The following is a 25000-nucleotide window of genomic DNA, read 5'->3' as shown; positions in this document are numbered from 1 at the left end:
CTGCTTTCCACCTCCTGTAGGTGTGTGGGATAAAGCAGGATTCTGACCTGCACCACATGTGCAGAACTGACTCACTGCTGCTGCTGGACATTTAAAGCCCCTTAAACACTTCTATCATAATTCCCAGAGTCCTGTGAATAGGACAGGTAGACAGACAGTCTTAAAAAAAATCCAGGTGAGGTATTTTCTGCAAGATGGAAGTATTTCTTCCCTCCTTTTGGTACTGACTTTCAAATCAGAGTAGTTTTTTTTTTTTTCTTTTTCAATGAGAAAAAGAACAGACAGGAGTTCAGAAATGGAACACACTTGAACCCTCCCTTTCCTCAGGCAAAAGCGTAATGGCAAAAATACTGGTACAGCCTGACTAAAGCTCTGGGTAATCTACTCATACTATGACAGTAACTGGCTTAGTACTGTCATTTGGGTATACAGGAGCTGCAGAAACAAACAGTAGCCAAAACTTTATTAAATTTGTTTACCTCTAATAAGAATAAATCTAGGAACAGGTTATACCATGCCTCAAAGAAAAAAATAAATAAATCATGCTCTCGTGATACATCCTGTTGTGTAGATGACAGAATGCTGCAGGTTCCAGTGCCAAGGGAACTGTAATGAAGACGTGACTAATGCTCAAATTGTGAAACTCTTCTGGCCAAGAACCTGCTTCCTCCCCAGTACAGAATACTTGAATTTAATTTTCAGTTCCTATTACTGTGGCACTTTAAGCATAATGATGTTAATAACTCCATCCACAATAATTTCAGCTCCATGCCATGTATACTGAAATACTGGTAACAACATTTCTGGAAACATACGGTACTGTGGCCCACCTATCTCAGTAAGCCCAGAAAAATGATATGATATTTCTAAGAAGTATGTTTCCATGACAACCTCCAATTTTTACTTGGATTCTGAATATCTGAGAGTCTTATATTGATAAATAATTTATATTTTAATAAAGAATAGCAGATAATTCTACTGGAATATTTTTCTGGGTAAGAACTTACTGTAATTTTTGAGGTACTGCTGTACAAAGCAGAATGATTCAATATACTGAAAATACAGTACTAGCACTGTCTGCCAAGAGCAAACATTGTGTTGCATAAGTCACCTCAGAAATTAATACAAAATTAATCCAGCTGCCCTTTACCCCAGAGTACACTGTTTTACGCCCTATGTAACACTTTGCTCACACAAGAAGGCATTTAGACCTCCAAACTAATATTAGACAATTCTTCCCCATTCTTCTCACCTGGAATGGGACAGTACGTGGAAATTTCTGCAAGGGAATAGTGACCAAATGGGCCTTCCATGTGTTTTCTGCATGACCTTCTATATGCCTTCTATATTCATTTTCACTCACAGTAAGCCAGAAAACTCAGCACATCTCTCTCACTAAAAAGCAAACAGCCTCTTCTCCTGCCCCTGACATAGAGAGGTAAGAATTTTCCAAATTGAATTAGTTTTGGTTATGTCTGACCTCAGTCACTGATGTTTGCTTTGTCTTTGTTAAACAGTAAAATGCCAAAATAGCTGATCATTTAGATTACACTGGGATAACTGGCAGGTCTCATGTAGTAATCACAGATTTCATACTAATTTCATTAAATTCAAGTTGCTTCCAAGCTGAAATGTAGAATGCCCTAAAACTGAGCATTCTTAAGAGATTTATACCAAAGTACAAAAACTGTTCCATATCATTTCTTAGCATGTTGAATTGTTCATCAATATCCATTAGTGGGGACTCAAGATGACACCTACAAAAATTCCTTTTCTGGAAGCTTTGGACTGGGCTCTAAGAACAAAAAATGTGCATGATTAATGTTTTAATTTATTGTTCAAAATAAAGTAACTTCTGGTTTAGAAACACAGTTCTAGACTATTAAATGTTTTATTCCTCATATGAAAACACTGAATTTGAATGCTAATATAATCTGAACTCTGAACTCTTTTTTCAAATTTTCTTCTCTAGTGCCAAGCAAGTTTCTGCACCCCTCTTAGTACCACTAAGAGGTTATTGTGGTATATGTGTGATAACACAACATGTTATTGTTGGGCTTTTTTTTTTTTTTTTAATTGAAACAACCTGGAGAAAAGTTCAAAAAGCATGGAGAAATATATTTGAAATAGAATTTAACTAAATCAATAAGGTTTTAAATAAAGAATAATTATTTTAAAAACAGATTATTGACATTAAAATTGACCAGGAAAAAAAAGAAAAATCATACATGAAATGCAGAAGTGGCTACAAATACCTTAGCCATCAGCACAAGTCACAGACTTTGTTTTGCAAGACAACACATATCTCATTAAACTGCTACGCTTCCTGAAACAAACACACATTTAGTTTTTAGGCTTTCATTTTCATGCTGTACAGCATGAAAAGGCCACTTCATTAAGATGAAGCATTACTGGAGAATTCATAAAGCCAGATGTAGCAATTGATAAATAAAAGTAAGCTTGAATAAATCATTTCAGCTACTGAGTTCTAAATACAAACCTGGTATGTGGAAACTGGAGAAGCAATATATGGCGTAATAGATGTCTGAGTGATCATTCTGTTTGCTGTAATACTGTAGGGTGATGGATAAAATCTAGAAAATGCAGAAATATTTATTAAATGCCAGTTCTGTGCATCTTTCATAATGCAAACTTTTTTTTCTTAGTGTGCCATTATTTAACATACCCATTTTGTAAAGCAGCTGTGGTTGGATCATAGGTGAGTGTCATTCCAGCCTTTAAAAAAAAAAAAAAAAAGTGGAAAGAAAGAGTTGACAGAATTCATATTGATTGTAAATTATTTTGTTTACTCTTTCTTTAGTTGTATTATTTTTAACTGAAAATATGTATTGAAATAGTTCATTACTGTAAGTTAGGTAAAGTTTAATTGACAGAAATAATTATATAGTGAAGAGTGTCAGTGATATTGCCTGTGAATCCAAGTTTCCAAGTTCCCAGCATGAGGAACAAAATGCAGGCTATAAAATACTTGTCTAAGAGAACATGTGTGTTTTTGAGAGGCAGGGCATGAAGATAATTATTTTAGGGTGTTGCTTACAATATATTAACTACAAGAATGAATGGGGAGTGCTGTTTTTCGGAAGACACATCTGAATTTTCTAGTCTCATATAAATGAGGTGTCTAGGCTTGCTAACCACAGTAAGCCTATGAAACTATTATCTTGAACATTAAAGAATAAAGCTGTAACTAAAAAAAAATTAATGCTGCACTGCATTGGTATACTGTTTTCATCTTATGAAAATTATGTGCATTTCAGTGCTGCATAAATCAAGGGATTATTTACTACATGTAAATAAAGTTACGTTTCAGGTAGTTTTATAAAATGAGAAATATCTCAGGCATATTCTTGACCAAGTTGAAGGAGACTTTATTGTTAACTTTAATGAGGTAGGATTTAGCATTTCACATTTTGCCTTTTTTCCTCCTTAAGAAATATATAGTTAAGTATTTTACAGAGCTGCAAACTGTCAGGTAAGAGTTCTTTGCACATTTTTAATATGCCAGAGAGCTAAGCCAGGAAGTCTCAATGCTTATCATTTTCATAAGCATTCATTATTGTACACCCACACTAAAGCTTGAAGGAAGGACTTACAAGTCTCACCTCGCCTTCTCTGTGCCATGCTCTTCCATTCTGTATATATTTATTCTGATTCTGTCTCTTTTTCTGTCCTCCATCAGCAAACTTGCACAATAAAGGTTCTGCAGGAACTGAGAAGAAAGGAGGAATATTAGTTGAAGTAGCTTGCATACACAGGTGTTCAGCACTCCAAATGAGGTATGGTTTTTACATTCCCAATATGACGGTTAAATAACACGGACACTACAGCACCAATGATTGTTCGGCATAGCACAAAGACAGCTGCCACACACAAAGAGAGCATATGGAATGCCTTATAGCTTTGATTTTAAACTACGGCTCCAAAGCCTGCTGGAAAGAAACATGGTATGTATATCCTGAGTACGTGTCTGGTGGTCTGGGGATGAATGACAACTGCCATCTGAATTCTGAGTTTTGCACCTTAGGAGATACATCTAAGGAGGGTGGAGAATAAATCTGGCCAAAGGCCTTTAATATATTCCCCCTTCCCCTTAGAGGTTTCAGTATGTCCCAAAACATAAACTGCTCTGCTTATCCAGAATAGCCAGAAAAGCTGGCACAGTTCCTCCACTTACTCTAACCAGCAGGGTGGAGTGCATACCTTTATCTCCTGCCACCTCGCACAGAAAAAATGCCACAACTGTCCATTCCCTTTTTATCCCTGCTCTATAAATACCACACAATACAACCAGAAAGTCTTCAAGATTCTTCTTTTATCTTGTTTTTTTGCATACTGTCATCAAATGGTATAATTACACTTTTTTTTTTTGCATAATGTAATGCTGACCATTACTTCAATTTTTAATGTCAAAATTGAAGCAATGAAAAAGAAAAGTTTGCATAGTATTCTTTCCCTGTTACTAGCTTAAACTGCAATAGTTTCCAAGTATCAATGGCTGAAGCACAGCTCTGCTACATCACACCACACCCTTCCTAATCACAGGGTGGAAGCATTGTTATGACTTGGATGTGAACATTTCTCTGCCAGTAATTCCCGATACATAAACTGTCTAAGCTTTACCATTACATTCTTCCAGTCATTCTGTTTGCAAACACCTTCATGAGACACAGCTGGATCTGAAAACATGGAAGTTTCCAAACACAGATTAAACACATGGAATGGGAGGTCCACTCGCAAAGAAACAACCCCAAGAAAAATTTTAGCATATCTGTATTGTGCAACAAAATCTATTAGTATAACCATGGCCAGTGCTGATATGCCCTTCACTCTGTCTGCATTTACAAAAGGTGATTGGTATTGAAAACCTCAGAGACTTGCAACCTAGCAGAGAGTTTGACTTTTAAATCTATGTCACAAAACTAGCCCTAATGGCCAAGTCATCCTGGGCTTGGATGGCATACCTAAAACACTAGCTCTTGTTCTACTGGGAAATAACCATCTTTTGACAGCCTTCTCTATGAAAGATGGGTGGACTGGGAGATAGAACTGGTACGTGGCTCCCTGTCTCATCTACACATTGACCACATCCGTCAGAGACGTGTACCTCTCCTACCCATGTGCTGTTACTCAGCGGTCAACTTCAGTACCAGAGAGTCAGACTTTAGTATTAAACATGACAACTGAATTAATGTAAAATGTATTATTTTACAGAGAATGGTAATTAAAATCCTATAATCATAAAATAAACCAGGGAAAGGCTAGGCTAATGACACTGGAAAAAAGTACTGGAGACCTATGGACAGTGCAGTAAATGCATAAGGAAATAACAGAAACCCTAAAGTAGGAGACAGAAACTAGAGATAATTGTCTTCAAAATCTTGCATTTCTGAGGGCATTCCCAGAATTGAGTTTTGCTTTGAGGTCTTCTATCATGAGAAGCAACTTCTGTCTTGGCCTATTTGGGGCAAAAAGGTACTGTATCAATTGCACAGCGAGGAAAAAAAATCCATCAGAAAGGGAGAGCTCAGATCCAAATACTGAATTTAATTGTCTTAAATGAAAAAAAGCTCTTCCCCAAGTTGAGTATCTTCAGCTACTTATAAATTATTTCCAGCTATCTAGTGTTGTGGGAAGCATGTGTGACTTCCAAAATACACACTATAAATTTTTGAATGAAGTCAAAAGAAACTGGCAAGAGAACAGATTAGATAATGAAGACATCAGAAAGTACTGAAATGTTTTTAGCACTGTGATTTGGTATTGTAACACTCACAGGTGGTAAATGCTTTATTTAAAGCTGCATTATGCTTTCATTAAAAATTCCCATAGTTAATTCTACCAAACTTTTCTAAAATCATTATTTGTGCTTATATTCCCCATCATTGTCTCAAGATAAAGATCATTTTTTTAAAAAATTCAGGGTAAACCTGTCCAACTGTTTGAATAAAATGTTCATAAAATCTATTTAAGAATAAACTATTTTGTTTGTTTTTGTCACAAGATAACTGTAAACAGTTAAATTTTAAATTATGAAACATCTTCTGTGGTACACTGGAAACACTCTCCTAGCAAATTTAAAGAGGAAGGAAAAATTGAACAAGAATTATCCACGTGTATTGGATTTTGAATATGTAATATCCAAAACCTGCAGCAATGAAAAAAAAAAATTAAAAGGCATTATTTTGTGATTTGCCAGACACTGGTGCTCAACACAGATCTGGTCATGGGAACTTTTGTTTTTCTGACCTTCCAAGCTTCTCTTGCTCCTCACTGTGTCCATAAATGAAGCCAAATGCTGTGAAAGCTCCAACTCATGCTAAAAAAATACGAAGCAGACCGTCTATTTAGCACTGCCAACTGCTTTGAGAAGGCTCTATAGCATTTGCCTTCCCTGATTCCAGTTCAAGATCTGAACGCTGATAGTAGGGACTGCTGCAACTGAAAGCATAACTGCAATTTTTGGCTCATCTTCCATGCTTTTGACCAGAGTACTACTGCATTCATTGCTTCAAGAACACAATGACTGATGGTCATCAGAAGGCGGGTCATGAGAAGGAGATAAACCTTCATGGGAGCCAAGTATGATCTATTGATCTGCCCTCCCACCAAGGAATGAACATAGCCCTTACTTTCTTCAAAATTAAATCTGAAATTTATTTATTCATCTTACCTTTCCTCATATTTTCCACATATACATAAGATATTCTCTGTCTTACACGTAAAAACACATATATAATAGATATCTATATAAACAAAGAACTCCAACAAGCCCTACAGACCAGTCAAGCAACCTTTTTTGTGGTCCAGGAAGGAAGGGAGAGTCATTTTTATAGTTTAATTGTTGGGAAGTGTGCAGACCCAGTGGTGAAGGGGATCATTAATCATTCAGTAACTTGTCTGTGTATGCAAGACAGAGAGGCATAGTATAAATATTCGGAGTTGCGTTTACAGCTGTAAGATAGCTGATGTAAAAGGCTATGACTTACAGTGGATTTATGCTTCTGCAGCTAAGACAACATGTTTAAAATGCCCACCCTACTGACACTTAATGAAAACCAACACTCTCAATGGTTTGTAGATGTCTGTTGAGCTGCTGCCACAACAGTGTTCTGTAACTGTGAGCTTTCCTGTGCTTTAACAGCAAGTTGGCACTTTAAAACCTGGCTTTAGAAAGCACTGACCATCTTCCCCTGCCCTGAATCACCCTCCTCTAGGGCTAATGTTTTCACAGAAGAAAGATGTGAATACAATATTAGTTCAGAGAATAAATACTGCCTTGTTGTACATGTTTTGCACATGTGTACATTAGAATTCAGACTTTGTTTGTTCAGTGTCTACACAAATACACACCAGGTTATACTATAAATGCAAGAACAAAATTGATGTTCTTATGCTGGACTTCGTGTTTACACCCTTGACTTTAAATGGCTGATTATATCACCTTTTCATTAAACCCTGCTTTAAGATATTAGAAAATACAACAAAATAGTTTTAAAATACTATTATTTTAATCAGTCTTCAATTAAAACTTTTTTTGTTTATTTTAGTGACTTTCATTTCTTATTTTCTAGTGACAAAGTATATGGGACTAATGAATTCTGACATTAAAACATCACTCTAATGATAAGCATGTACAGCTAGAAACTTTTGCTAAAAGCTGTGGGAATTAAAAAAGAAGTTGTGCAACCCAAGATCTCAGTAGCTTTGTATGTCTAAAGAGAAACAACATACATACTCTTTGTCATCCTAATCTTCACTTAAATGCAGTGCTCAGGGTTACATTTCTTTAATAGTTTACATAGGGTTTAATAATTTGTCACAGGAGTATATTTTGAGTTTTTAAACATTATTCTTCTCTCTATTCCAATGTTGCCTCTTAAAGCTAAGCAGTAATTACAAACTATGAGAATTAGAGCAGTACAAGGTTTTAATTGTTGACCTAATGGGTAAAATCTTGGTTCCTCTGCCTTCAGCATGACAATCAGGAATAATACCAGAACCGTGACCTCTTGGTACCCTTTAGCAGTGGTTTTCATGATGTGGTTCATAGATTATTTCTAAAGGATCTGTGAAAAATAACTAAGAAATGTGAGTTTATGGTCAAACGACAACTTCCCTATGATACTTTGTAAAGGTGAGCAAATAGAAAAAAATTGAAAATTACTACCACAAGATAAATACTACAAGGCTCCATCTTCATTCCTTTCCTGAACTAGAAAGGCGTCCAAGATCAGAATAATTTCAAACAGAAATGTCTATTACACCTGGTGGACCTCTTTCTGGTTTGTGGTCAACAGTGCAGGCAGGAGCAAGGTTCTCACACCCATCTTCAGTTTTTTCCTTAAAACAGAACCTGAGTGACCAAAATCTTTTCCGTAACTGGGAAGAGGAGGGTGGGTCATGGATAATCTATGATTTTTGGGTCATCACCGTAACTCACAATTCCTGAGCAAAAATGGTGTGGGCTGCTCAGTAAAAATGCTCTCTACCTTACCTCCATTAAACCAAAATTACCCAAGTTATCTTTCAGTAAAAGAAGTATTAAATAATCCATAAAGCCTATACAACAGGCATAAAATTTTTGTAATCTTTTAACTTCTATATTTTTCATTTTAAATGTAAGAGAGACAAATACACTCAGACCTACACATACTTTATGTATTCTACAGCACAACTGCTTTATATAATTATTTATATAGTTACTCTCATGTATCATCATGCAGCTACATGCTGTTGTGATAGGGAGGAGATGCCTTTCATGATTTTGCCCCACAGATCACTTCTAAAATTGTTATGGGTCCAACACAAGACAAGAAGACAGCAAACACTAAGTATCATCTTTAGGCGAGAAAGGCTAAGTATGCTGCTCTGTTTTCACTACTCATCTTGTGCATCCTGGCTCCTTATACCAGTTTCTTGTTTCCTCCAATTCACATCATGAGGTTCATGTTTCAGAGGAGAATAGAAAAGCTTTAAATATCACATTATTCACTGAAAACAGTAATTCTTTAAAGAGAAAAGTAGAACTAAATGCAAAAGTTTCAAGATCATAGCAATCATACAATAAACATACAGTAGATAAGAGAATGAAATACAAAAATCCTGAGAGAAATGGACAGAAAGTCATAGTCCGTAAAACCAAACAATTACATTAATTTACATAACAAAAGTACAAACCCCAACCAGAACAAGTAGTGAAACTAATCTAGGAGTTTTGAAATATACCAACTTGCAGTGCATTTGAAATTGTTCTGTGAGCTAACCTTCCTTCTTACTGCCTCTAGACAAACAAGGGCACACTAAATATTGAATATATTACATTAAGCTAATATATATGGAGCAGAGTAATAAAGCCTGAATAGCTTGTTACACCAGGGTGCAGCTTGCTCAGTATCATCAATGCCCAGTGACTCACTCAATTCTACAGTTGCTTTTGTGACCGCCCTGTGCTACACTCGGCCCTCTTGGATTCATAGAGGTTTTTCTGTTCTGTCTTCTCATGCTCCAGAGGAGGTTTCACTTATGCTTCCTATAACTGTTTAACCCATTCTTCTATTTAAACCCAAACTTAGTTAAAAGAACAAAGCTGCATTATGAAAGCATGTTTTTGTTGAACAGATGTTCTTCCTCCCACACCTATTTCATTACAGGCCCATCTCTCCTACCCTCCTCATCCTGATAACAGCATTTTTATAGCCAGCTCCCCTTGCTGATTTTAGCCAAGTTTCTAGGACACAATGTTTTAATTTAAACATAGTTCCAGTTCTGTAATTTTATTTTGCATGTATTTGAACTTGCTCCTCTATAACCCCACAGTATGCTAATCTATTTCAAAACATTTTCCCAATCTTTGTTTGTCCAAGAGCTTTCCCACTACACCCACTTTTCCCTGTGCAAGTAGTCCAAGACCACAGTTGTCCCATGACTCAGCCCCACTTTTTGGCAGACTGCAGCATATTATTATGCATAAGCTGCATTCTCTAATAAGACTGCATTACTGGACACATGCTTGCTATGTGGTGAGGAAGTCCAGGAAGAATTTGAACTTTGTAAAAACCTTTCCAAGGACCAATACAACTTCACAGCACCTGCATGGAAAAGTAGCACTGGGGCTGTACCCTATACAACAAAATTGAGAGTCTTTAATAAACAAGGTTCTCACAACTCCCTTATGCACCTACTTATCTGTTGCATTTTTCAGCATCATGCAGGGTGTGACTTATCTGACTTTCAGACATTTAGAGTTATCTATTTCTGACTCATCTAGATGCTCTTTGTAACTGCAAGGATAGCTGACAGCAAAGGTACATCAGTCTCTGGAGGTGTGTCCTTCTTTACCTATTTTAGACAGAGAACCTAGACAACTACTTTACCAAGCAAGCAAGAGAAGTTAGAGTTTGTCAGGTGGATTACATCTTGAGACTCCTCTTTAGTTTCCACTTTCTGATAATCACCAGTTCAGTGCAAATTTCTCATCTCTGATTAATCACTCTTTTCTGGTAAATGTTTTCCTCCACAATGCAGAAATCTTTCATAAAATTCCATGTAGCAACTTTTTATTTCTACCTTGTTGAACCTGATCATATAAGGGTTCAACTCCAGCTTCAGCAACGGCCCACCAGAGACAGAGCATGACTAGCAATGACATGCTTGACAGCTCATTCATTGAAAACAGGATAATGCAAGTGAAAATAAAAATGAGCGAACTAAAAGCACTAATAGGAGGTTCTGTTACAGTTTTTTTTTACTGGCTCTAATTGAATAGAAACCCCTAGGTGTTAATTTGAACTCTTGGTTTCTCCATACTTCTTACTCTTAATTGTGTCCAAGTCATAGCAGCACTACAAAACTAATCCCGGAGGGTGGATCAGAGCACAGTCAGCATTCAGAGAGAATCATTCCATGATCTCCTTGCCCCTAAAGGATTTTCTATCTCATAAAACACAGCTTGCTAAATATATGAAATAGAAAAGTAAATGTTACAGCCCCTATGCATAACAAAGTTTTAACTAAATAATCTCGGCGATCAAGAGCAATGCAAAGGGTCTGCGAAACCCAAGCCAGGGAAGTCAAAACCCTGAGTAAGATTAGTGTTGGTGAAGGGAGTGGTTTCCTGTGCTCTGAAGCAGCTTTCCATCCCTACCGCAGCACGGACTTCCTCAAACTGGAGTAATCTTTCAGAGATGAGGCATGTATGCAGTTTTACTAAACAAGTCACATTCTTGTCTGCCTGCTGAGGGCTGCTTTCTTCCTCCTCGGTGTCAGGGTCTGGCTGTGGAGAACACTTCACTAACGGGACAAAGGTGGCTTCAGTAACCACATCAACAATGTAATTTGTAAAATTCCCACTTGGGATTCTCAGTAAAATTGTTACTGAAAGCTGCCTGGAATGTTAGGCACCTATTTTTTCCTCCTTTTTTGCCCTCTTTTTTTTTCTGTTTCACTCTACTGCTCTGAATTTCCTTTCCTCATTTTTAAGTGTTTATGGAATATATATTTTGTCTCTTAGAAACAGTGCTGACAAAGCAAGCAAACTAATGGGGAACTTGGTGTGACAACAAAATTGCATTATGTAGCTTCTCTGCATTTGCCTTGAACAATATTTCTAGAAGTAGCATTATTTGTTGACCTGTTTCCATCTTCCTGAAGAACCTCAAAGTCTACTTTTACTTCAGAGTTGCAGCTCTTCAATGAAGGAAAGTGACTGGCATTAAGATACTGCTACAGAATCTATTTTTTTCTCATCAAATCTTTTTTTTTGAAAATTACTTCAAAAAAATCACCAACAGATGGCAAAAGTAGTCCATTTTTTGCCTCTTAAAAAAAACCTGTCCACAACAATCAGCCAAATTCTGTCCTGATACACATACAACACATACTTGTCTCCTGACTTCAACTGGGATTATGTGGGATGCAAATTTGCACATAGCTGGTTTAAAGCATTTTAGCTGCTTGTCTGTCTCTAGAAGAGAACACTACTAGATTCCTAGAAAAGGTTTACAGTAGAAAAGTGATATACTCTTCCAAGTGAGCAAGTATTACAGTCATCCAGCAAGGCACACTTTAATTTTAATAAGCCTGCCTCTGAATGAGAAGCCAGATACAACAATCAGTGTAACAGGCTTCCACTATGTAAGCAGTAACCCACCCATTCATATATCTTGTTAGAAATATATGCAACATACCAGAAACTCCTGCTGGTGTCTTTATGAATTTTCCATTAAAATGAGCAATCACTGCTTCACATTTTTCTGTTGACTCCATTCTAAGAAAATAAAGAATAATTTACATAAATTAAACACTCACCCAGATTCCCACGTTTTTTATTTTTTAAGCATCTTTCTTGCTTTTTCGCACTTCATTTTTGTATCTTGCTTTCCCATGTGTGAGCAACAGAGAGGATGTTCTCTAAGAACACAACTTCAGAAAGGTAAAACTAAACTCAGTTAACATTTCATGCATTCCGAGACCAAAGACAGTGACAAGCTGCAAATACAATACCCTTATTTACTTAGAAATTAACATAATTGGACAGTTACAGTACAAAGTATCTATGCTGTCTTGAAGGAAGCACAGAACTGATCCACAATCATTCACAACTGAATCCTTAGTGTCAGTGATATACACAACAAATGTTAATACCACTTTTGATAGATTCTGAAGTGTCTGTACAGATTAAAAGTAAAATTCAAATAGAAACATGCCTGACCACACGACCCAAACTGCCTTTGCAGCTTTTAGCTTACATGTATCATCCCAATTAAATGATGCATCTGATTCTTATTCAATTGCCTCCAAGTTACCTTCAAAACAGGAACCAACAACAGAGCAGCTGTGAAAGCTACTGAAGAATTTATCCAGCATCCTGAACAGGTTTGTGCACTTATGTTGTCAAAACTAGACTTAAGAGACTGGGTGGACTACTGGTGAGCTGTGCTAGTCTGGGAGAGGCTCCCTAGGTTGCAGCTACATCCTTGCATTGCAATGTAGATGTGTCAGTCCTAACTGCTAGCTTGGACTAAGTCGCAGCAGATGACAGAGACATGCAAATAAAATAAAATTTATTTTAAAAGAAGAATGTATTTTGCAGCTATCTGAAAGGTGATATTTGGATATTGTTGAAAAGAGATTTTCTTTTTATTTGCTCATTAAGTCCTGTTACTCAGATCCACAAATTAGGCCAATGGCCTCAGTAGCAAGAAGCACTACTAAAAATTACTAAGCCTGGGCACCTTTATAGTTCTGATAGTCTTTCTCCACATGCCAATGAAGTATAGTCATAGACAACAAGCAAAATCACCAAAATGCCAGACTGAACAAGAAGTTTTTATTCATGGTTTCAAAAATACCTTCTAGAGAATATTCAGAAGTTCTGGATTGTTGGATCTGCATCAAAGAAATCTAATTTTTTTTTTGTCTTACTTGAAACAATATAATTTGGTCTCAGACTCAAGTCAAGACTTGATAAAACATATTACCCTTATTAACCTAATAAAATGCTCCCAAAGGCAAGAAATTAAAATTTTTATTTAATGTCTACATGTTTCTTGGACACTTTTAAATTTAACAAGTATTTTTCCAAAAATGTTCCAATACCTACCTTGCAGAAGGGGAGAAATTCTGATTAGATATGACAGCAGCAGCTTATTCCATAGATTATGTATAATGTATGTATGTGAATTTTAAAAATGGATATAATTTCACATTTATGTATATATATAAAACTTATAATATGTAATACACAACCTATCAAGAAAATATTTACATTAAAACTAATCTCTTCTAATGACTTCAGTACAAGCGAGGTTTTGGATATACACAAGTCTTTTGGACTTTTACATACAATTCTGAAACTCTTCTGGTTATATTAGAGTAAAAGTGTTCCTAAAATACCACTGATTCAAGGTAGAGTCAGTAAGCAAGTTTAGGGAGAAAAGATTGAATAAATTCATAATGCCCACTGAATTTTAGCTTAGTTAACAGAATCTATCCTTCATAGTACCAAAAAGTGTAAGTTGCATTTAAGCAAGTATCAGTACTTTTTTAAATTAGTAAATTTAACTTTTGGATAAATATTGATTTATACATCATTCAAAAATACCTACACACATACTGAGTATACTTGTATGGAGTTCACACTCAAATACTTATGCATATGTTTATATGAAAAAAAGAGACAAGTGTATGAATGAAGTGAAAATGCACAATTAAATTTACACCAAAAATACTACTAATTATTAACTTTTTTAAAGGGGACAGGAAGAAATTTTGGTAGAAACCAAACTTGCTGGTTTTACACTCTGAAATAACAATATCATCCCATTGTTTCTAATTTTGTTCCTTTGTTGTATCTTCTTGAAACTGGACAGTCTGCCAAGCAAATAAATTTGGGGGTGGGGGTGGACGAGGGTTTTTAAAAAAATTAAAAAAAATTCATAGTGCTGTGAACTACCCATAGCCAACTCACAGGGAAACCAATCCCTAAAAATTTTGGCTTTATCAGGAGCCAAAATCAGGAGATATAATTTGTCCACTTCTTTTCTGTGCATAAATTTTAGATTCTGCTATTTGTTCAAGTACAGAGCTATTGTAAAACTGGGTGAACATCTGCATTACTGGAATCTGACTGCTGACAGAGATTTTATGACATATTTTGAGTTTCACAATTCTTTGCTCAAAGTATGGCCCTATTTTTGATAATAGAAATCTCCAATCTGAAGCCTCCAAATTTCGATTGCCATACTAGGTCTAAAGCAGGACTTAACGAGAGATAGAAAAATATTAGAAAGGCACAGAAAAGGCTTTGATGAAGAGATTCCAGAAGAAATACCTAAATTAACTAAAGAAAAAGTAGACTCAGATGGACAGAATATTTGGGAGGTATCTACTAATTTATGGAAAATATTTGTTCTTGTTGATTTGGGAGAGATATTTGACCAAACTGTCAAATATTTTAAGGTGAGATTTACTGTAAGTGAATGAAAATATTTTCTTTCCCAGATGACAACATGTCAATGAGCCAGAAAATTCAAAGGGCTGATGTTCAAATAGCAATGATGAGTTGATTTTCTCAGAGGAACTAAGGAAGAAAAATAAATAATTTTTTTAAAAGATGGGGGCAGGAGGAGAGAGGAGGAATTCTTCCTTACAGCCTCCTGTCTCAAATTCCAATCAGAAAAGCCAGAAATGTCACAGAAGTTTCTATGACTGAAATACCTTGCGAAGCCAACACCACGGCTTGTCCCACTTGAGTCCCGCAGTATCCTCGTGGAGATAACCTGTCCAAACGGTTTAAGCATGTTCTCAAGCTCCTGCTCATCCATTGAAAGTGGCAAATTGGAAATATATAAGTTAGTTGGATCTTGTTCTTGTTGCTGAAAGAGAATTAAAAACAATAGTTATTGCTGGTTTTATTGGAAAGACATTTTGAATATAAAACATAATAACAATTACATATAACTACTAGTACAGATTTTTATTTCTCAGGCCCCTTTCTAAAGACTGTTCTTCCCTAGCATTAGTGACCTCCATCTTCTGTCACTGTATACAGCATTCCTGAGAGAGCTTCCCTCCACCTATTACTGCTCACAACAACATATTTAAGTGGAGATAAAGGTGAATAATTGACCACTTTATAGTCCATATTACAACTTCATGCTTCAGAGTTTTCTAAAAGAAAAAAAAAGGCAAAAACAAGATAAAGGAAATAAATTAGCAGACAAGGAAATACAAGACTGGTGGAAAGTGTAAAAAAGCCAGATGTAAATTAAAAAGAGAAAAGATTAGAATGACAATTTGAAAATAATACGGGGAAAAAAGGAGACAATGCATTTAAGAGTATACATATTGTCGAAATATTACCACAAGAATAAGGTGATACACTCAGAAGTGAGTGGGACATTGTTGTCTTCTCCCATACATGAACATTTTTGAGTTTTCATCAAACTTTCACATTACACATTCAGATAATACAAAAGTCTTCTGAAAACCTTCTCTAGAAACAGACAAAATGACAGAGGAGGGCTGCCAGGAGATGAGTGATCAGGGAGCAGACAAATGTGGACACATCTTTGCCATTCCCCTGACCTTAGGCTATCTGCTTTGTGTGATCTATGTATATGCCACAGAATTCCTTCCCAATCAAATAAATATTTTTGTTGAAATTGATCATTTCCTGTGTTTGTCTACAGATTCTCCAGCTGTGGTTAGGGAGCATCTCTCTCATACTGGTAATTGCTGACCATGCTCCATGATGAAATACATTCTTAATTTACACAGATCTATATGACTTGGCCCTTACAGTTGTGAAAAACTTCAATGCTGTCATTGTGGCTCCCTGTATAGATCTAAGTCTCTGCAGGATGCATTATATTCAGTAGAACTTTTTTGGCACTAGGAATGATACAATCTGAAACAAATACAATTTTGTTGGCATAGTCCTAAGCATATTTTCATTCTGTATAAGAGGGTTAACTGACTTGTGGGTAAGTTTGAATCAAACCAGATAACAAAAAAAAACCCCAAAACCATAACATTTTTTACTGGAATTAAAGCATGCATTAAAGTGGTTATAGCTGTACAAATGGTGACACCTGCTTATTCAGACTAGGTACCAATTTGTCCCTAAGTTGCCCTTATATTAACAACATCTCAGTACCGTTGGTAGCATATTGCATAATTTAATAACTTGTTATCCTGGATATCACCTCTCAGTTGGAGTTGCTTTTCCCTAAGACAAAAAAAAGAAAATGAGTTGGGGCTGGGGGAGGAGGTCATGCCTTTTAGGCACAAAAATGAATTCTCATGTTCCAAAAAGTAATGAAACCTAAAAATGGGGAAGCAAATTCTATGCTTATGGACCTTCACTGTTTGCATTTTTACCCCAAGTCTCACTTTCAATTAGAAAGAGCTAATGTTTTAAAGTTTTCTGTAAGGGTTTTTTAAGAAATGTCAGCATCAAAGGACCTATAAAAGGGAAATGTGCTCCCATTACGTCCTCCTGATCTGCACACTGTGCCACTGATACGATTGTAATCCCTAGCCACACTGAAATCCCACATACCTTACAAAACACAAACTTTTCCAAATGCCCAAGTGTTGTCCTCAACAGTCCCTTTACAGTCCCTTACAAATGGCATTTGACTACCATGTATGCTTTTCCTTTTATTATCTAGTGGGAATATCCCCCTCACAAAATAATACTGCATCTCTACAGCGCACATCAAAGTTTGTGATATAAATTGTCTTAGAATATCTGACTTGTCTTTCATATTAGAAAGATCAGCTGAAAGAGAAGACAAGAAAATGGATTCACTGCAAGGTCAGAGCTGATTAATATTCATTGCTTGCCAGCGTTCAACCATGAGGGAAAACCAGTGTTACAGTAGTTACACCTTTGACATACAGTTCAAATTTCCTCAGGCAGGAATGTGAGATGAAAACAGCTTTCACATTTTTAGAATTAGTTTGTTACTTAGATTCAATTAGACAATTTTGTTTTGCACCTTGAGATATGTAGGCTTACTTCTTTCTTTAATGAGTACTATTAGCAAAAGCTTTACAGGAGGTTTTAGCCATGGATATTAAAAATTGCATTTGTCGCTATAGCATAATTTCCTGAAGCTCCAAATAGTATTTGAAAGGGAAATTTTTGTATTTTTTACTTTTTATTCTAAGCTGTAAAATATATTGCACACAAATATACTAAAACCTCCCTAAAGTGAAACAGTATAAAAGCTGGAAAATCAGACCCTTTGCATACTTTTATCTAATTTGATAATGTTTTTATCCTACAATAACAGAAAGTCTGAATTATATTATTAAAATGTTGTCATTAAAAAGCCTAACAACATTTGGAAAGATAAAAGAAGGCCTCATTTTTTCACACTAATAAAAATGTAATATACATGTAAAAAAAATTATTACATTCAGAAAGACCTAATAGAGAAAGAAATTCAGTCAACTGCAGAACGTCAGAGCAATCTGTTTTATTCGGGTAACGGGAGATCACATTCCCCTTCTTTTGGGCTAATATTCCAGCCTAGGGGGTTAGCACACTTTTGCATTCTAATGGCAGTGTATTCAGGATGAGAGGTCATGAGCTTTCCTTGCCAAAAAGGACACGAATGCCTACTGCAATTCACTGTACCACTTTTAAGATCTTCCTCTATACATGCTGGGAAGCTCAATTCTTGTACCTACCCACCTAGCAGAGAAAACTTCGTGTCATAAAATCACGTAACAATGTTGTTAGAGAAGGGAGTGCTTTACTTCAAAAGAGTATTAGCAACTTTACCACTAACCCATGTTGCAAATCCCTTGGGAACAGAGGGGGAAAAAAGTGCATCTGAGGAAATTGTTTTAAGGAAATTGCTTTCTCTGAACAGAACACATTTTGTGATAGAAAAATTTGACTTGCATCCCGTAATACCAATTGTATTTTGTATTGGTAACTAGATTGGGTTTTGGTCAGATGCATGCTGTATGCGTGACTGGAAAGGACTTGCTTCTGCTTTCCTGACCCTTTCTCTTTGCCAGTCTATATAGCTTGAATACTCCCAGGAATTCAGATACTTCTACTTTTGATTCTTCAACAAGACACACTGACCACAGTGGAAAAAGGGGAGTTTGAAGATACTCCTACATATGTCCATAGCTAGAACTGGCAAAGATAGCAGACATGGGAGAGGAATAGCAAAAAAGCAGCCAACGGATGAGGATGTCACCAAATCCTGGAATACAGCTGAAACTTCATTCATCTGTAGTTCTCACAGAACAAAATAGTTGAAATGCCAACAAACACATTCCACAGTACACCAAGGTAGTGTCTGCACTGCAGATGCAAACCCACAGTCGCCCTGAGAAGTGGCAACAGTTCAGCTATAAGGACAAATCATAGAATCACAGAACATCTCAAGTTGGAAGGAATCCATAAGGATCATCAGGTCCAACTAGGTCAGGATAGATTAATTTAATCCATTACTCCACTTTGCAGGAAAAAAAGAGACTGTCATTGGTTTTCAAAAGAGCTCATTTACAATACTAAGAAAATAACGTTGGGGTAGACCTAAAGCAAGATTCAACTCTTTCTAGAGTGTATTTGGAATTTTATACAGTTTAGCAGTAGAAAAGAGATACCTATCAATGTGCAAAACACCTTCTCTCCTCTTGTCACTTACTTATGTCACCATGCAGTTTCTGTCATCTGCACAAGACTACTAAACCTTAAAACAGCTGCCTGGGTACATTTTGGGAGATCATAAGCAGCAAGTCATTTCCTCCCCCTTGGAACGCGCTGGATTTCCAAGCAGACTTCCAAATGGCAACCACAATTAGGACTCTCCATCCATCTTTATCCCATCTTACACAAAAAGCACCGTACAAACAGATGTTTGCTTTTATACAGGGTTTTGGCATGGAAAATGGTCGAACAGTTAAAAATTCAGGAAGTTAGGAGAGAGACAAACTTTTAAACTTGTCCCTCTGTGTCTCTGGTAAACAGCAGTTTAATACATTAAATTCTGTGACATCCTTCCTTACCAAAACCTGTCTCTCACCATAGTTTAATTCACACGGTTATGAAAGTTGTTTCAGAAGAGAAAAATAATTCTTTTGATATCTAAGCTTCTAATTTTTATTCTGGAATTCAGCAAAACAATGAAACTGGCAAAAATATCTGCAAACATAACAATTCGGCTCAAACCCTGCCTATAGAGTGTAATCGCTCTAAGTGCTTTCAAAGGCAGGGATTTTTCCTGTGCTTAAAATCCATTAAATTACACAAGCTGCTTTCACCTTAGAAATCTTAGATCTCTTGAAATTATTTGTATCATTTTATGGCAATGATCAAAAAGAATTACTGAAGTCAGTGGAAAGCTTCCTACTTTAGGTAGCAAGCTAACAGTGAAATATAAACTACTGAAGCACTGAGATTTATTTTTTTTTATTTAATTCTACATGATTCAGGAAAACTGCTTAATTTGAGAGTCTTCATATCTCACGCAGGGTCTCTCCTCAGTTAACAGAACCTTCAGCAGGTCCTGAAAAACACTGAAAGTGCTCAGTATTTGCAGATTATGGGCAATATCAGGGAATTTGTGGGCTACTGTAAGTATCAGTACTACTGAGGAAACCAGGAAGTCTTATTTTTAGTAATTCACGTCAGCAAATTCCTATTCACCTTTTCTCACCAAACACCTTTAGCCGTATCTCCAGAACTTTTCTAGCAGAACGTAGTAATACAAAGATGCAGAACAGTGCTCTCGCAGATTAATGCACTTCTTATTCCTAAAAAGCACTTATAGCACTACTTTAATAAGCTGACTACAAGATAGAGTATTTCTCATAAAAGGGATAAGAATAATCAACTGTTAATGCTCATTTCTGTAGAAAAGTGGGGATCAGGAATCCTACATAACACAAAATGCTCTACCATCATCTGAAAGACATTAACAAAAACCTCCCTGTGCGTGTGGAACTGTTCCTAAATTGCAAGCAAGAAACTTGGCAAAATGATAAGACATCTGTTTTCTCTTGCTCTCTGTAAGGTCAGAGCGAACAGATAGCCATTCAGAAACATGTGACTAGGCACGGCTCACAGCATGGAAGATCCTCTGGCTGATAGGGAAGGGATTAAATGCTTGTCTGCCTTCGTATAGAAACTACTTTAAAATTTACAATTGACCTGTGTCTCACTGAAATATGTCTGGTTTAGCCACAGTTTTAATACTGTCTGACCACAGACTGTTAACAAGACAATTCAGTGGAAAAATCACTACCATAGTGTTCACTTGTTCACCAGAATTGAATAAACACTTTATATGATTAATAAGCTAAACATTTCAATTCATTTTTATAGGCACATCTGTACTACTAACAGGAGTAAGAAATGTACGAAAAGGAATTTTTAACTACAATAAGCATTGGGTTCAAGTTTGCAATCAGACTACCACTGCCATCATACGTTCCCTTCTCACTTACTGGCATTCTTGCTTTCCCCTTTGCCAGAAGGGCACCAAGCTGCTCCCTGGGAGTTCTTCAAATTGCTCACGGATGCCACCATTTTCAACAGAAAGCTGAATAAGCCTACCACAGCTTCTAACAGGTCATTGGACCCTTGTCTGAACAAGCCACAGCACCGCTTAGAAACTGAGATAAGAGTTTTGTGGGTTGAAGCTCTGTACTAAAGGGAAGCGATTCTTAACAGTCTTATTTAATGCAAATACAATTCCTGAAATGATGGTCATTTGGTCCCCAGTTAGGCAAAATTTGGCTTACCTTGATTTGTTGTATCATGATTTTTAAGAACTTTTAAGAATAAAAGGAGGAAAACTGACTATATTTACTTAACATAGACTTATACAGTAGTATTTAGTACTATTGCCTACAGAAACTACAAAAAACAAGGTAAAAAAACTTTTCTTACAAGACAGTTGTTAAAAACTGCTGTAGAAATCTGCTTGAGTTAGCTTCTGTTTGCCTATCATCTGTTCTTTGGCATTCAGAAGTCCAGATGCAGCATTTAAAAAACTGCAATATGCCTACCTTCTCTAGTTAGATTAAGTGCACTAGATACCATGGTAACCTGAACTTATTTTCTTACTTTAATCTGTAGGAATGAAAACTGATTTAATTCTCCAGAAGGTTGCCACAGTGAAGACAACTACAAAAGGCAATACATTATTAAAAGTCATAAAAGTTAGCTGTTTCTCATTTTTGCTAACTCAAAACCACATTCTTCATCAGCAACATAAAGGAAGACTGCCCTTAATACATTATGTTTAATAGCTGTGGAAAAGTCTTGATTTCTGTTACAGAGATGAGGACAAGTGGCTAAACAGCCTTTCTCTCCCCAAAACCCTATACCTGCTGTGCAGTTCACACTTTATATATAGTGTGACAATTCATCTTTTCCAAATATGCTTGGAAAATGGTCACCTAAAGCACATTAAGAATATTAAAAAAATGTTCCTGCATTGAACTGGATCATAAAGAAAGATAAAACTACCAGCACATGGGGAGCGCTTCACAGTTCTACCTTTGTAACTGTTAGTAAAACATACAAAGATTACCAATTCATGTCATATTTGGGTTCTGGAGGATCAACATGAACTCAAGACAATGGGCTAATATTTATCAGAAACTAAAAACCACCCTCATATAATGAGTTTCAGAGAGTTTGGTTTGTTGATTTGAGGGCCAACAGACTGTTCTAGAAAATGGAAATTGTATCTTAAGAATGGTAGAAGAGTTGGTACGTGATGGTACAACATACTCTGCATTGTTATCACAGGCATCCTTCTGACACAATCTGCATAAAAAACAATTCTGAAGATAGTCCTCAATTTTTTGCACAAGTCTAAAATATCTGAAAATATTTCGTGATTTATTAATGTGATTTATTAATTATCACATTTATTATGTGAATTTATTAGCACATTTATTATGTGCTAATACAATATAAGCAGGAGCATACTTAACTGTGTCAGTGGAAGTGAAGATTTTAAGGAGGAAGAAATTAAAACATTATGAATCTGAAGCCCTAAGTCCTAAAAATGTGTGACTGTGTGTGGTGAAATCTTTAAATGGATAAACAATGAGTCTTCCCCCAAAAATGCAGATTAGTACATGGAACAGCATTCCTTGGCTCAAATTAACAAGTTTCATTGACCGCAGAAATCTTCCATGGATACCTTCATGGGTTCTAAGTAGGGTATGGTTACTAAAGGTAAGTTTGTGCTTCTGTAGAAAAAGACATTAGGAAAACACAAACTGGAAAATAATGAATATCACTTGTTTAAGTTATAAATTAACTTGACAATCTTATAGCAAAGCTGTACATACAGAAGACCTAAAAATCTCATTAATAGAGAGACAGAATAGAGGACACATGAAGGAAGGCAAGGTCTTCAACAACAAAGTCTGGAGGATCAGGCTCAATGAGTCTATAGCAACGGTGCTGGACTTGGATGGTTAAATAGATTTAAAGGGAGGACACTATACTAATTTTAAGGACTGGGCTGAAATACAATTGTGAGAACACTAGAACGTATGTTAATCCTTCTTGTGAATGGACTGAAGTACATTACAAGCTCTTAGAAAAAAAAGTGGTAACTCCGTATGTAGAACAGTTTTAGTAGATATAAGCCTTTCACTATATTAGCTCGGCAATCTGTTAACCCATCATGAGCTAGACCATATGGCTACACAAATGTCACTGCCACACAGGGAAGGAAGTTGTTTAGCACTTGATGAACTCTGAGCTGCCATAGCCTAGCTGGCTTGTGCATCTCTACGTTGCTGTTAGTACTATATAGATATTCTCTAGCTGACTTTATCTGGGCTGCAAACACAACCATTGTCCTCCTGGCTTAAGTCTGCTAGACAGAAAGATGAGAACTGTGGTTTTTATTAACCATTCTTATTCAGTAGTTCTTTTTTACCTTTTATATTAACACATTAATTTATATCCAGAAGAACAAGAATTAAATTCAGCTTTCCACTTAAAAGAGACACTTTTCTAATCATCTGAAACACTGTTACTTCAGTAACTACAGTTCAACGTAGCTGAGTATCATTTCATGAGACAGAATTTTGTCTGACATTGACTCAAATGCCTTATGTTAAGTTCAAGGTCAAAAACCTGAGGATTTAGGTAACACATACCTCCATAGCATTTAGACCTCACCATCTCTAAAACACTCCGTACAGATTCACAGTTTTTAAAGTCTCAATTCAAAATGCCAATATACAGTAGATTTTCTATGTGTATCTATCTTCCTAAACAGTCATTTGCTATATGCTCTGAATAGTGTAGAAACCTACAGTTATCTCATTGATTTTACCTGTGGGATGGGGGGAAGAGAAGAGAGACATTTCCCAAAAAATTCACTCTGACAGCAACCGTAATGACTTTCTAACAAAGAAAACAGGCAGAGCTTTTCAATAGTACTACTAATCTTACCTAAGAATGCACAGCTCTGCAAAATCAGAGTTTTTGAAAGTATTATTATTGGTTTATTTTCTAAGCACTCCTCTAAGAGCAAGGACAATAAACTAATTACATTAAAGAAATTTCAAGAAATTAAAATGAATCAAAATAAAAATTAGACACTCAGTTACTAACTAGCTCAGAAATAACACTACTCTTGCAAAACATGTATTTGCTCTTTCTGTACCTTATCTCTAGAGTAAGAGATAAGCTATTGGTTTTGTACTAGGTCCTGAAACAAGCTGGCTACCACTACAGCTCACATCATCTCCTGATCCCTTTCCACAGCCGCTTGTACACCCTGAAAAAGAAAACTGGCAAGACTGAACACTGGTATTACTCAAATGGAATAGAGAAGAGGGGCAGCAGCTTATTACTTCCATTTTAAATTTCCATCCAAAAGCTACTGCCATCCCCTGGCACGCAGGATCATCTCATGTAAGCTCTTAGCAGCATTATCTGACCAACAGAAATCATTGGAGGCATTTCCAGTTTCAGCAGTGACTGGAAAATACTGTTAACCAGCACAGAGCAGAACACTTCCCAAGCTGCTTCGTCTTAGTTAGGTGCTTCCAACTCAGATCTCGGGAAGAGCAGAATAATTGAAGACATAATGTTTCCGGAGCCATGGTCTGACACTGGGTTCCTTTGTTGACACTGTCATCATGACGTCTCCCAAGACATGATCACTTCTCCATAGTGACCCCCCAGGAACTGATTTGGCAGGATGTGGCCTGAAGCCAGATCTTGGGTCCCAGGCCCACCAGTCTGCTCAGCAACAGCTGAAACACTGCAGTCGAGACTGTATTTTTCTGGAGTCAGATCAACTCAGAAGCGGACCACTGAGTACAGCATAATCTTACCCCATGGATAGGAAAAGATCACAAAGTCAAATATATGAAGTTATCTCTATAAAACAAACAATATAAGTTTTAATACATATAATCTGAACCACTTCTACTAAACTAGGATTTGTAGATGATCTTGCCG

General features: G+C 36.4%; 1 protein-coding gene across 1 annotated transcript in view; it reads right to left on the bottom strand.

Annotated features, from left to right (window-relative positions):
* RBMS1 (RNA binding motif single stranded interacting protein 1) overlaps window positions 1-25000 on the bottom strand; it is a 68897-nt gene that overhangs the window by 9043 nt on the left and 34854 nt on the right. The window contains exons 5-9 of the mRNA XM_029085295.1: window positions 15238-15395; window positions 12207-12286; window positions 3615-3730; window positions 2687-2736; window positions 2501-2594 (exon numbers count right to left, since the gene is read on the bottom strand). Of these exons, the coding sequence (XP_028941128.1) occupies window positions 2501-2594; window positions 2687-2736; window positions 3615-3730; window positions 12207-12286; window positions 15238-15395 (498 nt within the window). The remainder of the gene's footprint in view (window positions 1-2500; window positions 2595-2686; window positions 2737-3614; window positions 3731-12206; window positions 12287-15237; window positions 15396-25000) is intronic.

Source organism: Antrostomus carolinensis, unplaced genomic scaffold, assembly GCF_000700745.2.
Source record: "Antrostomus carolinensis isolate BGI_N321 unplaced genomic scaffold, ASM70074v2 scaffold11366, whole genome shotgun sequence".
NCBI lineage: Eukaryota > Metazoa > Chordata > Aves > Caprimulgiformes > Caprimulgidae > Antrostomus > Antrostomus carolinensis.
The sequence above is the reverse complement of the archived record's forward strand: the minus strand, read 5'-3'. Positions and strand labels throughout refer to the sequence as shown.